The 17,500-nt window shown below is 37.4% G+C and overlaps 3 protein-coding genes across 4 annotated transcripts in view; all 3 read right to left on the bottom strand.

Moving 5' to 3' along the window:
* LOC135223883 (uncharacterized) overlaps positions 1-877 on the bottom strand; it is a 5,086-nt gene extending 4,209 nt beyond the window's left edge. The window contains exon 1 of the mRNA XM_064262798.1: positions 846-877. Within this exon, the coding sequence (XP_064118868.1) occupies positions 846-857 (12 nt within the window). The 5' untranslated portion in view covers positions 858-877. The remainder of the gene's footprint in view (positions 1-845) is intronic.
* A 4,708-nt stretch (positions 878-5,585) lies between these two features.
* On the bottom strand, positions 5,586-8,809 carry LOC135224220 (collagen alpha-2(IV) chain-like). Its single transcript, XM_064263076.1, has 4 exons — positions 8,777-8,809; positions 6,973-8,115; positions 6,775-6,858; positions 5,586-6,562 (listed from the first exon to the last, which is right to left on the bottom strand). The coding sequence occupies exons 1-4, from the start codon at positions 8,789-8,791 to the stop codon at positions 5,651-5,653; spliced, it is 2,154 nt and encodes a 717-aa protein (XP_064119146.1). The 5' UTR covers positions 8,792-8,809; the 3' UTR covers positions 5,586-5,650.
* A 6,281-nt stretch (positions 8,810-15,090) lies between these two features.
* Positions 15,091-17,500, bottom strand: part of LOC135224219 (pro-resilin-like) — a 13,531-nt gene continuing 11,121 nt past the window's right edge. For both annotated transcript variants that reach the window (XM_064263074.1, XM_064263075.1), the window contains exons 2-3: positions 16,919-17,233; positions 15,091-16,526 (exon numbers count right to left, since the gene is read on the bottom strand). In XM_064263074.1, coding sequence (XP_064119144.1) covers positions 16,257-16,526; positions 16,919-17,233 — 585 coding nt within the window. In that variant the 3' untranslated portion in view covers positions 15,091-16,256. The remainder of the gene's footprint in view (positions 16,527-16,918; positions 17,234-17,500) is intronic.

The raw sequence follows: 17,500 nt of genomic DNA, 5'->3' as shown, positions 1-17,500 counted from the left end.
TCTATATATATATATATATATATAATATATATATATATATACACTTAAGCAACTTTCCACCGAATGAAATCAGGAGTCTCTTACACTAGGCGCAATAATACTTTAAGCTTTACCTAAGTACCTAAACCTTTTACTTTACGATATTTAAAACTAATTAATTTTACACATTCATTGTTTCATTTATATTTATCAGGTAGGATTATGATATTTAAAACGTGTTAGTCTATAGTATTTCAGGACCATCAAACGTGCTATACTTCGCGATGTGAAGACCACTATAAATGCTACTTATAACAGTAATATCATGTTAAATATATTTCCTACATTAAACTTGCTACTTGGCGGTACTCTAAGACTACTAAACGTGTTACTGTATATTTCAATACCACTTAAAGAAAGTGCTACTTTCCGGTATTTTAAGGCCGGTAAATTTGCTACTTTTAACAGTATTTCAACGCAATATGGATTGCCTTGCAGTAACTTGCTACTTTACTGTATTCAAAGACCGCTAAACGTGTTACTTTACGTAGCATTTCAGAACCACTAAACAAGCTACTTCACGGTATTTTCAGTCCCCTAAACACGCTACTTATTCCAGTATTTTAAGACAGCTAACAATGCTACTTCTAACACCACATAATAAACTCGCTACCTTGCAGTACAGTATTTCAGGCTACTTGAAAGTACTTAAAGAGCCATAATGCTACTTTTAACAGTGTTATGAGACAACGTAGAATTCCATGAAGTTTAACAATAACAGAAAGAAAAACACAACGTAGAATTCCATAAAGTTTAACAATAACAAAAAAGAAAAAAAACGCACAAATTCCCTCCTCAAGTTTTACCTTCGAGTTCATGGTGGTCGATGGAAGTCGTAAGTGATGCCGTTTCCTACGACGTCGACGGTATATATAGGACTTGAAGAACTCCACTGGCAGGCCAAGCAGGGTCGCTACCGGTTCGTGTAGCACCGATGCTCATCTCAGGTCACGTTCCTATCCCTGGTACGTTCCTATACCGGCGTGTGGTCAGACGCAGGCGGCCGGGGCGAGGGAGAGGGGAGAGGGAGGTTGTGAAGATGGGTCATCGGGGACCCGCCCCCCCTACCCGTCTATAAGTTGACCCAAGGCTTGCCCAAATTGCTTCACTTGAGCAGGGGGGAGCAGCAGCGTGAGGTCTGACCAGACACGGAGCCGAATGCAAGGTGATGGCGATGTTGCCGATGATGTTGTGATAAAGCTACTTTCCCACGAGTTTAGATTTTGTTCTTGAACCTATAGAAAATAGCTGTAGGGTTCGTTTGATTTTAGAGAAATCAAAAGCAATTTAGCAAGTACAAGATAAAAAATAAAAACAAAATAAGATAAAATTAAATAATACTTTCCCACAACGTAAGGCCTACGTTATTTAGATTTTGTTCTTAAACCTATTAAAATTAGCTGTAAGTTTCGTTCGATCTAGTTTGATTTTAGAGAAAACAATAGAATAAAAACAAAACCAGATAAAATTAAATAATACTTTCCCACAATGTAAGAACTGCTTAATTTAGATTTTATCCTTAAACTTAAAAAATAGCTGTAAGGTTCGTTCGATCCAGTTTGATTTCAGAGAAAACAGAAGCACATTTGGCTAGTAAAAAAAAAATAAGAACAAAATAAGATAAAGTAAAATATTCCTACAACGTAATTTATATTTTATTCTTAAACCTATAAAAATTAGCTGTAATGTTCGTTCGATTCATTTTGATTTCAGAGAAAACAAAAACACATATAGCGGATCAAAAATAAAATATGAACAAAATAAAATCAAATGAAATAAAACTTTCCCACAATGTAAGAACTACTTCATGTATATTTTATTCTTAAACCTATAAAATAGCTAGCGCCTCAGCGGCGTGGTTGGTATGGTATTAGCGTCCCAGCTCGGTGGTCGCGGGTTCGATTCTCGGCCATTCCATTGAGGAGTGAGAGATGTGTATATCTGGTGATAGAAGTTCACTCTCGACCTGGTTCGGAAGTCACGTAAAGCCGTTGGTCCCGTTGCTGAATAACCTCTGGTTCCATGCAACGTAAAAGCACCATACAAACAAACAAACAAAATATAAAATAGCTGTAAGTTTCGTTCGATCCAGTTTGATTTTAGACAAAACAAAAACGAAATTAGGAAGTAAAAAATAAAATAAGGACAAAATAAGATAAAATAAAATATTCCCACAAACGTAAGAAGTAAGTAATTTATATTTTATTCTTAAACTTAAAAATTAGCTGTAAGGTTCGTTCGATCTAGTTTGATTTCAGAGAAAACAAAAGCATTTTTAGCGAGGTAAAAATGAAATAAAAGCAAAATAAGATCAAATAAAATAATACTTTCCCACAACGTAAGAACTACGTAATTTATTGTTTATTCATAAAGTTAGAAATTAGCTGTGAAGTTTGTTCGATCCAGTTTGATTTTAGAGAAAACAAAAACACATTTAGCAAGTAAAAAATAAGATAACAAAATAAGATCAAATAAAATTATACTTTCCCACAACGTAAGAACTACGTAATTTATATTTTACTCTTAAACCTATAAAAATTAGCTGTAAGATCCATTCGGTGTCGAGATGTAATGTCAGTTTAATTTTAAAGAAACCAGCGATACATGTAACTAGTGAAGAAATATATGTATAAAAAAACATTAAATGCTTCTTTTTCCAGATCTGGAAATAAAGCCATGTAAACCTTCCTGAATTTATAGACATGATTTTCAAACCTATTTCATATCGATTCTCTGGCATTCCATTGAGGTGTTAGATATGTGTATTTCTGGTGATAGACGTTCACTCTCGACGTGGTTCGGAAATCACGTAACACCGTTGGTCCCGTTGCTGAATAACCACTGGTTCCATGCAACGTAAAAACACCATATAAACAAACAAACATATCTACAAGAGTTGTTCGCTTTAGAGAATGTAATAAAATGTGGCATGCATTTTCTTTCATAGGAAACTAACAAATAAAAATGCAGTCTTAGCGCATGTACGAATGTTGTGGAATGTCTATGGTTTTTCTAGGCGATTCAAAAGCTAGCAGCAGATACAGTTATTTCCAGTAAAATACAGATTCTTAAAGATATTACAACTATTTCATCTCGTATAATTTGTATCCAAAGATTTCAAAGAAAAATAAATGCCTGGGCGCTGAATATACACAGTATGCTGAAGCAGTACACACACACACATACTGAATTCTCACATGAAAATAAAAAAAAAAAAAAAAAAAAAAGAGCTACCAAGACTTGTGAATTTTGTTATAAAGTCAAATTAAGGTTAGAATTTGATATATTCGTCATTTGTGGAAGTACAAGTTATATATATATATAGTATATTATATATATATATATATATATATATATATTATAATATATATAGATAGATATATACATAATATATATACAATATATATCTATATATATATATATAATAACAGGACCCCATTTTAACTGGATAGTATCTAGCAGCGATATATATTCAGGGATAGTTACAAGCTCTGATTCTTCCTATATAAGTATCTCCACTAGGTACCATCCTTTTTTAAATGAGGTCCCGTTATTAATTGTATTAAGGCATAGACTAATTGCGTCAGTGATCAAGTTTTTATAAATTAATATATAAATGTATATATGTATATATATATGTGTGTGTGCGCGCGCGCGTGCATCTAGAGTAATCTCACTACCGCTGCCAACCCAAAGTAGTACAATCTAGTCGTGATCGTCTATCGTAAACGTCTTACGTTTAACGTTGCAACACCCTGCAATTTGGGCTGTTACAGTCCCCACGAAGAGGGTGTTGTATTACGCGAGAGATATCATCCATGAGTAAGATAGTTTATATGCCTTTCCATTTTATAAGGAAAAAAAAATTTACCTATAGCAGCGTATATGGCGTAACAGGGAACACTCACGCTTGTACATGCTGACCGTCATTGAGTATAATACCTTTTTTGAAAGTATTCTAAGCATTGACTCCCAGTTATTGCTTCCACGCATTATTTCAGCGTTTGTTGCAATTTTTATACTTGCGTATGTGCTCATGCATATATATATATATATATATATATATATATATATATATATATATATATATATTATATATATATGTATATATATATATATATATATATATATATATATATATATATATATATATATATATATATTATGTATATGTATATATGTGTGTGTGATTGTATGTATCATGTATAATACATATATATATATATATATATATATATATATATATATATATATATATATATAACCAGAAACGTACGATGTTTCAAAAACAAACCTTTACATACGCACATCTTGGACATACAGGTATATTGATATATGTATATTATGCAGTATAATATAGTAGAAGCATTAGAAACTCCTTGGTTATATGCGTACCTATACGCATAATGCGTGCCTGTGAGCAATGGAAGCGTTATCAAGACCTCAATAATATACTCACATGACTTTATTTTCATCTTAGGCGCCAACCTGTTTCATCCTAATTCATTCAGACGGAAGGAGAAATTGATCCTGTAAAAAATCCAGGTCGAAAAACTTCGATTAAGTCGTATGATATAAATTTGCGATGACTATATGCTTTGAAAATTTTTAACAGATAGCCAAGTTATCAATACAGCACATAGAATATTTGTTTGCCGAGATTGCTTGCTCAGTTGTATTGCAATTTTTGGCATCATTTCCTATATTTTTTCCTTTTTGCAAATTGTTTGAGAGAGCTCAGGTCATCACCCCTCTTCAGACATACGTTTTGATCATGTCTGGGTAGTCTTCAAGTCTCTCTAAACTTCGCAGGCAGTCTTTTATATGAAGAGATTAACGTTATAAGCTCAAGAAGTGTTTTCCGTAACTCTGAAAGAACCTGCAATGAGACTATGCAATATTTTCATGTTGATATTGATGCTGATACACCGTGAGTTTCACAATATAAATGAACCTGATTACCAATATCCGACTGATCAGATCAGTGCTGGCTTAATCCCTTCTACCTCTAGGTACCGGGTTTCTCTTCTTGAGACGAGACAATCTAATCCTTTCTTTGCCCTATTTGCCCTTCAGGTCTGGGTCTAGGGACTCTAGCCCTTCTAGTGACAACTAGAGAGGCTAGAGAGGAAGGGAGAAATGAAGAACTGTGGATGGGCCAGGAAGATCGTCAGGAGGCAGGAATGAAAAAGGAGGAAGTGGAAAGATAGGATAGTGTGCTGAGGTGTAAGAGGTCTCTTGTGGACCTCTGGACTTGTCCAGTCGACAGGAGTCTTATTATGTAAGTCAATATTGACAATAAAAAGAATTGAATGGTAAATGTAACGAGATCAATTGCTATGACAAAAAAGATTCTTATGTGAGAGTAGTCAACAATGTTTACATTTTCATTACGAAATAAAATTGATTTCTTGATATTTGTTATTTCTCAAGTATAACGGGAATTAACTTTTGCTTTTTGCATGATTTATGTTCATTCTTCAGATGGGTCAAAGTCGTCCTAATTTTTGTTCCATTTTGGCATAGAGGTGACTTAAAGAACATCATTGTCAACAAAACAACAATTTATTAACAAAATATCAAGAACATTGTGTAAAACACATAACATCTATTAAACTCGAATACCTCGGGCAGGTGTCCCGTAGGTCTGTTCAATTGCACCTGGAATACTTGGTCGCTGTTGTCCCAGTTGACTGGGTCGCTGTGTTATTTGTCCAGAGGGCCGAGATGGGAGACTTGACCCTCTTGGTGGTTGGCTGACCTGTGAAGCCTGCACGGGGAATGTTGACTGCTGTGCCTGAAGACTCTGAGGTGTAGGTTGCTGGAAACCAGATGGCTGAAGTTGCTGGGACAGACCAACAGGTTGCTGACTTTGAGAGAGAGGTTGTTGAGAAAACTGGAGTTCAGATAGCTGAGGCTGTAGGCTTGGCTGCTGAGGTGCCTGGAACTGTTGGTTCAGCTGTGACTGCTGAGCTGAAGGACTGGGTCTTTGAGACTGTTGGAACTGTGAAGGCAGCTGCTGAGGCTGCTGGAATTGTTGGCCAGGACCCTGAAGTTGCTGTGGTCGAGGTGCCTGGAACGACTGACTAGGTGCCTGAGGCTGTTGAAACTGCTGTGTAGCTGGTTGGAACTGCTGCTGATTTTGTGGTGAAAATTGCTGGAATGATCCACTAGGCTGCTGTGGCAATTGTTGTGTTGACTGGAATTGTTGGGGGGATTGTAAGAATGAACCTTGAGGTGACTGGGCAAACTGAGTGGGTTGTCCCGAAGGTTGAAATTGTTGGCCGAATTGCCCAGGCTGCTGATTTGAAACTGGAAACACTGCCTCTCCTTCATAAGTGACCTCAGCCTCATACCCTTTGAAGTCATCAGCCGTGTATGATACTGTCTGTTTGCGCCCATCTGGTAACAACACAAAGTACTCTCCTTTGACGGCAGACCCATCAGAAGCGGCACGATGACCGAAATCCAGACCCTGGATAGGGTCATTTACGTTGTACGCGAACGTGTAGGGCATCCCAGCCTGTGGAAATAACAAGACCATTTCAATGTGGATGAAGGCAAGTCTCAATTTAGTTTAACTGTGGGTGTTGAATATATGGAACTATAAATGAAAGGAATAAATCTAAATATTTCCTCATTTCTCATGCATTATCTTTATGGTAACAACCTTCCACGAAGCATTGATTGCATAAGAATAATAAAAAAAACACCATTGTATACTACAAGCCTTACCTCACTTCCAGGAGACACAGGTGAAACACCAAAAGACTGACCCTGTGATGCAAGTGAGGACGATCCAGCCAGGCCAAAGGAAGACTGAAGTATAAATGAGAATTAGTCATCTATGCACAAAGCTTCATTTGTTTAGCAATACTCATTACTTGTATGTGAAATAAAGGAACATAATATTAAACTATTTTTCAGCCTTACCTGACCACCGCCAATGCCGAAAGATTGTTGTGGAAGGCCAGAAGATTGTCCCGGTGCTGGGAAGGATGGGAGGCCAGAAGATTGTCCCGGTGCTGGGAAGGATGGGAGGCCAGAAGATTGTCCCGGTGCTGGGAAGGATGGGAGGCCAGAAGATTGTCCCGGTGCTGGGAAGGATGGGAGGCCAGAAGATTGTCCCGGTGCTGGGAAGGATGGGAGGCCAGAAGATTGTCCTAGTCCTGCGAAGGATTGCAGGCCGGCAGACTGACCCGTTCCTGCGAGGGATGAAAAGCCAGAAGATTGTGCCGGTGCTGTGAGGGAAGAAAGGCCGGATGATTGTCCTAGTCCTGCGAAGGATTGAAGGCCAGCTGACTGTCCCGGTCCTGCGAGGGAAGAAAGGCCAGAAGACTGTCCGAGTCCTGCAAGGGATTGAATGCCGGCAGACTGTCCTGGTCCTGCGAGGGAAGAAAGGCCGGAAGATTGTCCTAATCCTGCGAAGGATTGAAGGCCGGCAGATTGTCCCGGTCCTGCGAGGGAAGAAAGGCCAGAAGACTGTCCCGGTCCTGCGAGGGAAGAAAGGCCAGAAGACTGTCCCGGTCCTGCAAGGGATTGAAGGCCAGCAGACTGTCCTGGTCCTGCGAGGGAAGAAAGGCCGGAAGATTGTCCTAGTCCTGCAAGGGATTGAAGGCCAGCAGACTGTCCTGGTCCTGCGAGGGAAGAAAGGCCGGAAGATTGTCCTAGTCCTGCAAGGGATTGAAGGCCAGCAGACTGTCCCGGTCCTGCGAGGGATGGAAGGCCAGAAGATTGACCCGGTCCTGCGAGGGACGGCAGGCCAGAAGATTGACCCAGTCCTGCGAAGGATTGAAGGCCAGCAGACTGTCCTGGTCCTGCGAGGGATGACAGGCCAGAAGATTGTCCTGGTGCTTGGAGGGAAGAAAGGCCAGAAGATTGTCCCGGTCCTGCGAGGGATGACAAGCCAGAAGACTGTCCCGGTCCGGTGAAGGTTTGAAGGGCGGAAGATTGTCCCGGTAACGCAAGAGATGATTCAGGCGGATCATAAGAGTAACCAGAATTGTCAGCTCTACTTTGCACTTGCTCTATAAAACCAAATAGAGCAATTGCCAATAGGCTCCACATGCAGATCACCTGGGGAAAGAAGTGAATGACAGATAAAACGAGAAGATATTTACATCTTGTGACAAATGGTGTGACCTCTTTCTTTAGAAAGCTTTCCTTGTTTTGGGTGATTTCTCAACCTAACATTATCTTCTGTAAACAGGTGTTTGGTTGACTTAGGATAACCTGGCATATGTGTCAGTGCGGGATCTTACTTGTAGGCTGCTCACAACAGTGGTAAAGTTTGAAAGGATTTCTAAAGGTTATAACAAGCAAAAATTGTTTTATAAAAGTATGAAAATCCATAACAAGTTGTAGTAAAACTGCGTTGTAAATTTGAGGAATATTATAAAAAAAAAACTACTAGTACGTTGATATCTGTTAGACAGTTTTGCAGACTAACAACAACTCCCACACAAGCGTAGCTTTATAAATCTTAGACTCGGATTTATAACCGAATTAAGTATCGTTGTAACGACCTATATTCTCTCTTTATGCAAAACGGGGTTATATAAAGATAATGCCTGAAATATTCCCAAACTTCCCAAACAAATGACAACATGAAAAATTAAATGAGTTTTGATTTAAATGGCTAGCAACTTGAAATAACCTCAGCGAAAACACTAGACTCATATCTCAGAGATTTTTATGAGGGTATTGTAGTAGGCTACGAGAGATCCCCAAGGCTCACCTGACCGTAGATCATCTTGAGAGGGGGAAAATGAGACTGACTTCAATCCCAAAGGCCAATGTTTTTATATTCGAGACGCCCCTCCGAATCGTGGTGTCTTCGCCAACCGAACTTTCCATATCGTGTGGTGTTTCTCTCACCTTTCTCCTCCTCCCTGGGCCCCCCTCTTTCTCTTTTTAGGTTTCGTGAGTCTTTCTCTTCCCTTGCATCTACTTGTTATATCTTTTCGATCTACCTTTCCCTCGTGTCTCATCTTCTCAAGCTGGACGACTCACGACTGGCATAATGGTATGGCGGTCTCGAGTCTCGATGGCACGATAACAATTGACCGTCGTGCCAGGTATTTTGAGCTTTCCATTCTTAAACGAATCAAACAGATTATGGGTTGAGTGTTGTGCGAGTGAGCGTGCATGCTTCATTCGCCTTAGACATACTATGTAGAGCGTTGGATTGAATTCTAATCTCTCTCTCTCTCTCCTCTCTCTCTCTCTCTCTCTCTCTCTCTCTCTCTCTCAGGTCTTCAGGTCTTTCCCGTGATTCCACTTCCATATAGGATCTCAGGATCTCTAGATTCTAGAATCTAGAGACTCGTCTGTAACCTACCGTCGTCATATTCCCCTCCTCCGGAAGTAACAGTCTTCCGGGTCGCAAATTCACGAGATGTATACTATAGTATTGCGACAGCCGCCCCCTCCCCTTTTTTTCCATCCCCCTAAGTTAGGTTACCTTAGTTTGGGTTAGGTTAGTTTATAAATTAATCTGCTGGCAATTAGGGTGTGGGAAACATAATGAGACTATTTTCAAGAACATCCTATGGATAGTTTTCAAGATATGGCGTTCCCCCGTTTTCAGGGAAGGTCCAATACTCGGTTACTATTCGGGAATATGCTTCCGGGTCTCGTTAAATATTTTGAGATGGGGTAGCCAGTCCCTCGTCCTTTGTTTTCATCCTATCTAGAAAAGGTATGTATGCAACACCACGAAAAATTAAATTACTATATATATATATATATATCTATCACAGTCATCATATTCGAGTGGGTGGTTTATATTGTGTGGGGTTCCGGGTTGCATCCTGCCCCCTTAGGAGTCGATTACTTTTCTCACTATGTGTGCTGTTTCTAGGAGCACACTCTTCAGAGATCTTGGGATCGTGCCTATAGTGTCAGTATGACTGTGGGTACAATTTCTGCTGGCATGTCCCATATCCTTCTTATTTCTATCTTCAGATCTTGATACTTATCAGTCTTTTCTCCCTCTTTATTATTATTATTATTATTATTATTATTATTATTATTATTATTATTATTATTATTATTATTATTATTATTATTCAGAAGATAAACCCCTAATCATATGGAAGACGCCTACAAGCATTAATCTTTCGTTTACCATCCATCAGTTAACTAACGTTTTTCGCTAAACTGATTTGTTTATATACTTACCCATTAAAGTTAACCAGAAACAACGCTTTCAAAAAATATGTCTTAGTTTAACCAGACCACTGAGCTAATTAACAGTTCTCCCTGGGCTGTCCCGAAGGATTATATATTTTTACGTGGCTAGGAACCAATTGGTTACGTAGCAACGGGACCTACACCTTATTGTGGAATCCGAAACACTTCGAGAAATGAATTTTTTTATCACCAGAAAGAAATTCCAACGAGGAAGTAACAACGCTTTTCAAATAACACTTGCTTTATTCAAGATAAAATAATGATCTTAGAATGAAAAGAGAAAGATGTTGATAATCCACTAAGAATAATGAACAAAATTAATCGTCACAAAGAAACAATTAATAAGGAAGACCTTTTATGATGGACTCATTAAAGAAGTTAATTGACCCTTTCCATATTTTCACATTATTCTCGTGTTCTGTCTTGGGTGATAAGGCTAACTCGGGTGGGGTAGAATTGAACCAGTCGCCCGGAATGAGCGGAAAAAAAAACACGTAGATATGGAAGAAAAAAAGTAAAAATACAGGGCAGACTCACTTGCTTTAACGAAGATGTTAATGTTAACATGTTAATTACCTTCTCATTTCCGTTTAGGGTTCTCGTTGTTGTCACTTTTAAATCTGGCGATGTTTTGCCTCAAGGGCGCACTTCTTTCTTTCTCTTTCTTAATTAAATTGGTCTTTAGTGGTCGCATTGACTGGGACATTTTTATTATTATTATTATTATTAGATGAATTAATTAAGATTAAAGAGCTATTTTGCGCGAAGACTTTTGGGTTAATCGAATATTGTTCGTTTTTCAGGTTTAATTAAGTTCAACGTGACGTTTTCCCATAAACACATCCAGACAAACACACACACACACACACACACACACACATATATATATATATATATATATATATATATATATATATATATATATATATTAACTTTATCACTTACACAATGGTTTTCTATATATATATATATATATATATATATATATATATATATATATATATTTATATATATATATATATATATAAACTTATCACTTACACAATGGTTTCTGTGCATTAATACAACTACTAACAAAACGTCATTGAAACTGTACGACTCACGACGGGCATAATGGCATGGCACGGATATTTGACAATGAGGACTGTTAGTCCAAGAAAGCTTGTCATTTTTTTTTTTTTTTTTTGACTGAATATCTCCGCTAGGTACCATTCTGTTTCATTGAGGCCCTGATATATATATATATATATATATATATATATATATATATATATATATATGTGTGTGTGTGTGTGTGTGTGTGTGTGTGTGTGTGTGTGTGTGTGTGTGTAATCTTTGATAATTTAAAAGATGGTCTTCACTGGATACATTACGACGGAGATAATTCTACGTTCTTCAGGATTGAACATGATTTGATTAATCTCATGAACACTCACAAAACACAAATACAAGCCAGTAAGTAGTATGAGGACGTTCCCCAAAAGTAGTCGTACAATATAGTTCTCACATTTGCAGGTAAGAATGTCTCAGAGTGCAGCTGCGTAAATTCATAAGATCTGGCGACCTTTTGAGGTCACACTGGTTTTATGCGTGTGGCGGGGAGGGGGGAGGGCGATAAGGAGGCCTGGCGTGGACATTCTAACTCTGACCAACCCAGCAGAGCAAGTATGCAAAATCAAATCTAGTAGGTATGAGCGAGTCATTAAGTGTTCGAGCAGAATTTTCGATATTTTAGTCGACAATAAAATGAGGAGAGAATGCCACTTGACTTAATTTGTAAAATGTTTTAAATGATTTTTGTAAGATGTACCGACGATTGAACAACTCATCCGTTTGGCTGATTCATTTCTTATGGCTGTAATTGTGTTTTTGTTGGTCTTTTAGTTTTGTGATTATTTGTCTTTTCCATATACTATTTATCCTAAAAAAAAGTTATATATGTCTTGTTTATCTGTATGCGATTATTTGTCTTTTTCCATCTACCATTTATCCTAAGAAGTTATATATGTCTTGTTTGTTTGTGCTCGTCTATTTTTTTTATATATATATATTTTTTTTTAGAAATTAGGTGTGGATTTTTACGAAATTTCGTCCAGGGACGAGTCTCATGAATGACGAAACAGAAAAGAATTTTTGTATTGTTTTTCTTATGTCGCATTCATCTCTGTATTAATTTTTGGTGTTATCTCTGAACTTTTTTATCCAGATATGAGAAAGAATGGTACTTAATATAAAGTTCAAAACGCAACCACTTGTTTATATAGTAAAGTTTGTCACATTGGTTATTCCAAAACTCTCTCTCTCACACACAGCTACTTAAAATAATACTCAAAACGCAACCACTTCTTTACATATAGTAAAGTTTGCCAAAAATGATTATTCCAAAAGTTTCTCTCTCTCTCTCTCTCTCTCTCTCTCTCTCTCTCTCACACACACACACACACACACACCTACTTAAAATAAGACTTAAAACGCAACACTTGTTTATATAGTAAAGTTTACCAAAAATTATTATTCCAAAGGTTTTTTTTTCTCTCTCTCTCTCTCTCTCATCACACACACACACACACATACACACACAGCTACTTAAAATAAGACTTAAAACGGAACCACTTGTTTATGTAGTAAAGTTTGTCAAAAATGATTATTCTAAAGGTTTCTCTCTCTCTCTCTCTCTCTCTCTCTCTCTCTCACACACACACATACACACACAGCTACTTAAAATAAGACTTAAAACGTAACACTTGTTTATATATAATAAAGTTTGTCAAAAATTATTATTCCAAAAGTTTTTTTTTTCTCTCTCTCTCTTTCTCTCTCACACACACATACAGCTACTTAAAATGAGACTCAAAACGCAACCACTTCTGCATACAGTAAAGTTTTCCCAAAAAATTCTGTCCAAAAGTGACTCTCTCTCTCTCTCTCTTTTCTGTGTGTGTGTTACGTAATATAATGATCAAAATGAAACCACTTCCGTAGTAAGTAAAGTTTGTTCCCAAAGAATTGTTCCAACAAGATCTCTCCTCTCTCTCTCTCTCTCTCACACACACACAGCTACTTAAGTAGGCCTAAAAAATGTCATTCATAAGTCACCAATTGGTATAACCTGGTGACGTCTGTATGATTAAAGAATCCAATCGATCTTATATTGACAGTCAGTGCATTCGTGCATGACATTCATTCGTGCGTTACATTTCACTCAAGTCACCTCAGTCACGTGGGTCAAATATCCTTTTTCTTTTCCAATGACACTTGACATTTCATGCTGTTACAATATTTTCAGAATTCCTTTTTTTTTTTTCTTCACGAAAACGGTTTGTTTAATTTTCTTCGTCAAATAAGACGCGTTGAAATTCTGCCCTAAGAAAAAACGTCACGATGATGTATAATGTACTTTAGGTTTCGTGATGTTTATTCATTAGTATTACCTTGTGTGTGTGTGTGTGTGTGTGTGTGTGTTGCACTAAGTGACTGTCTGCATCGAGAGAGTCTCACCATAATGGGGTCGGTCGGTCGGTCTTCAGTCTCTTCATCATTCCACTAACTCGAAATCAGATTTTCAATAAAAACAACAACGTATATCCCCTAAAATCAAACCAGAACAATTTCACTGACGTTCGCGATTATTCCGATTCGCCAGAAAGAAGAAAAGGGGAAAAAAATAGAAGAAAACGATTTAAAAATTCGTCGACATCCGGGGGCGCGAGTTACGTCGCATACCGCCGTTATCCAACATTTCCCAACAGCAGCGCATATGTGGTGGCAGTTGAGTCGCCGTGGTGGCGCAGCCTCGATACAGTGAACGTCGAGGTTCGTTAGCGGGGCCGGCGTCGAATTCAAATTTCAGTGTTCGTTTGCTGTTTCAGCTGCCGTGAAGACTTAACAAAAATATTCATTTTTATCAGTTAGTTTTGTTGTTAGTGATGTAATTGTGATTATCGTCGTTGTTCGTGCTAATAAATTATGTGACTTCAACACAAGCTCGAATGGTCTATACATATAAGCAATCTATTAACTTCGTTATGTTTGACATAAAGTTATTTACAAGTTAATCATCTGAGATATTGGACTCGTGAACGAGTTTCCCGGAAGAGAGAGAGAGAGAGAGAGAGAGAGAGAGAGAGAGAGAGAGAGGAATATTTAATAACCACTTCCCCCGCTGCTGTCTTTTCCCTGTCTGTATGTCTGTGTTCACGAGAGGTGTATAGTATGATCTCAGCTGACATCCAGGCCTCAGTGAACGAGCAAATACATTCATTAAACTTCAAGCGAAAGCCCACATCGAGGGCATGAAACATATGAGAGGATTCAAACACCACATTACAACAACTGACTCGAAGAACGAGTCTTCAAATTGCACTTGCTTGCTTGCTTGCGCGCGTGTGTGTGTATGTTGTAGGTATACATTTGGACACATCGTGGAGGACATTTGCATTAAGTTTTTTTAAGTAAATGCACTTAAACTTATTATGTAGTTATGATAAAAATATATAGTATATATATATATATATATATATATATATATATATAAATATGTAGAGAATAGGATACAGCGGATTTGTTATACATCGCGAACCGCTTGCTATGGAACAAACTCTCTCTCTCTCTCTCTCTCTCTCTCTCTCTCTCTCTCTCTCTCTCTCTCTCTCTCTCTCTCATGACATTGATCTAATTCTTTGCTCTTGTTCAAGGTATCTCAAATAATTGGCATAAAAACTTAACAGCTCATGTAACAAAAACTTTATTACTGAATTAGAGTAAAAGATTATGGAAATATAAAAATAAATGCGAAGCATTTTAATTCTAATCCTTAAAATAATGCATCAGTTTAAAACACCTTGTCTTTATGGGTTATTCATAAGTTTAATCTATTCCCAAGTGGTAAATATATGATATAATATAATTTTATAACACTTTGGAAGAGACATAAATGTATGGGAAATATATGACACTTTCCAAAACAGGGTATTATCGTCTTTCTACACTTGCATCTTGGGAATATGATTTTTGCTGATAAAATATTGAACATTTTTGAGACCTGAATATTTTCAAGATTTCCTGATAAAATATTGAATATTTTCAAAAATTGCTGATAAAATTACTGAATGATTTCAAGATTTGCTGATAAAATAATGAATATTTTCAAGGCCTGCTGATAAAATATTGCGCATTTTCAAGACCTGCTGATAAAATATTGCACATTTTCAAGACCTGCTGATAAAATATTGCGCATTTTCAAGACCTGCTGATAAAATATTGAACATTTTCAAGATCTGCTGATAAAATATTGAACATTTTCAAGATCTGGCGATAAAATATTGAACATTTTCAAGACCTGCTGATAAAATACTGAACATTTTCAAGATCTGCTGATAAAATATTTAACATTTTCAAGATCTGCTGATAAAATATTGAACATTTTCAAGATCTACTGATAAAATATTGAACATTTTCAAGATCTGCTGATAAAATATTGCACATTTTCAAGATCTGCTGATAAAATATTGAACATTTTCATGATCAGCTGATAAAATACTGAACATTTTCAAGATCTGCTGATAAAATATTGAAAATTTTCAAGATCTGCTGATAAAATACTGAACATTTTCAAGATCTGCTGATAAAATATTGAACATTTTCAAGATCTGCTGATAAAATATTGAACATTTTCAAGATCTGCTGATAAAATATTGCACATATTCAAGACCTGCTGATAAAATATTGAACATTTTCAAGATCTGCTGATAAAATATTGAATTTTCAAGACCTGCTGATAAAATGTAGACAATTTTCCAGACCTGCTGATAAAATATTGCACATTTTTAAGACCTGCTGATAAAATATTGAATATTTTATTTTGAGTGTCTTGGCCATGTTAAGTCTATTCATGCACTATATCATAGACGCATGACTCCCATTACTATACCTAAACATAATACAAGTCCTTCTCGATACCCAGTACCCCAAACATGCCCTCTCCACTTCCTCAACAATTTCAAAAATCAGAAAGACGGAAACTATCACTGAGAATAAGCCAAACCAGAGGGGTACTGGGCGCTCTCAGTGTACTGAGGCCTCTCTGGGGGCACGTAGGGTTTGGCCTGCCCCTCGTAGGTCACCCGGGCCATGAAGCCGCTCTTGGGATCGGCGGAGTACGTCACCACCTGGGTTCTCCCGTCGGGTAAGAGGACGCGGTACTCCCCCTGGGTAGTCTGGCCGTCGGAGTAGCCGCTGTGCCCGTGTTTGTTGCCCAGCAGGGAGTCGGAGACCTCGTACCCGAAGTTGTGGGCCTGAGTTCGATAAAGGATTTATTAAGTAGAGAAATTAATAAGTGAAGATGTTATTAAATCAATAAATTTAATAAATAAGTTTATTATTAAGTAAAGATATTGTTAAAGAAATGAATTATGGATTAAATTAATCATTGAATAGATAAATCATTAAAGATATTAAAAGAATAAATTATTAAAGAAATTACTAAATAAATAAATTATTACAAAAATTATTAAATGAATAGATTATTAAATGCAGAAATTATCAAATGAAGAAATTATTAAGCAAATAAAATATAAAATAATAAATGTTAAATAAAGAAATTACTAAATAAAGGAATTATTGAATAAATAAAATATTAAATAAAGAAATTATCACGAACTGGAATCAATTGAACATAACCACCTACATTGGGCGTTCCATGATACGTCGAGGGGGACATCGCATGTTCCCCAGGCCCCGGGAGGCCCGTATAGATGATGCCCCCTCCGTAATGACCTTGACCTTCTGCCCCTGTGTAAGTAGGCGTGCCCTCGCCGTGATAGCCGCCAGAGGAGGGCGTCTGGAAGCCCCCCACTGAGGAGGCGTGATGGAAATTGGCGCTGTTCTGTTTCTTGTACACAGGGGCGGCTTGGGTGACCGTGACCTTCTTCTGACCTTGATTGCCCTGGTCGGGCCTGGGCAGGCACGTGGCCAGCGCGCAGACGCAACTCAGCAACAGAACCTGCAACGGGGCAAAGATTCGTTAACCCTTTATGTGTCAAAATTACCTTCGAGATGGAATGAAATTCGCCATGAATATTGTCTCAGAAATGGAATGACCTCACCTGACCTGACGTGTTCGAGTATGTTTCAATTAAGTCATTGAAGCTGACATGCAAATGATAATGGTCATTGTCATGGATGATGATCTGGGAAATTAGTAACCATATGTTAGACATTCAGTAAGTTATTAGAAATAATTATTGCAATATCTGTTCAGTCCACTATT

Source organism: Macrobrachium nipponense, chromosome 10 (genome assembly GCF_015104395.2).
Source record: "Macrobrachium nipponense isolate FS-2020 chromosome 10, ASM1510439v2, whole genome shotgun sequence".
Taxonomy (NCBI): domain Eukaryota; kingdom Metazoa; phylum Arthropoda; class Malacostraca; order Decapoda; family Palaemonidae; genus Macrobrachium; species Macrobrachium nipponense.
The sequence above is the reverse complement of the archived record's forward strand: the minus strand, read 5'-3'. Positions and strand labels throughout refer to the sequence as shown.

Bases quoted from the DNA above. Each gene is read 5' to 3' on its own strand.
- LOC135224220 (XM_064263076.1), bottom strand. The intron at 6,859-6,972 runs GTAAGGCTGAAA...TTTATACTTCAG, and splicing joins TCGGCATTGGCGGTGGTCAG to TCTTCCTTTGGCCTGGCTGG. The intron at 6,563-6,774 runs GTAAGGCTTGTA...TTATTTCCACAG, and splicing joins CTGTGTCTCCTGGAAGTGAG to GCTGGGATGCCCTACACGTT.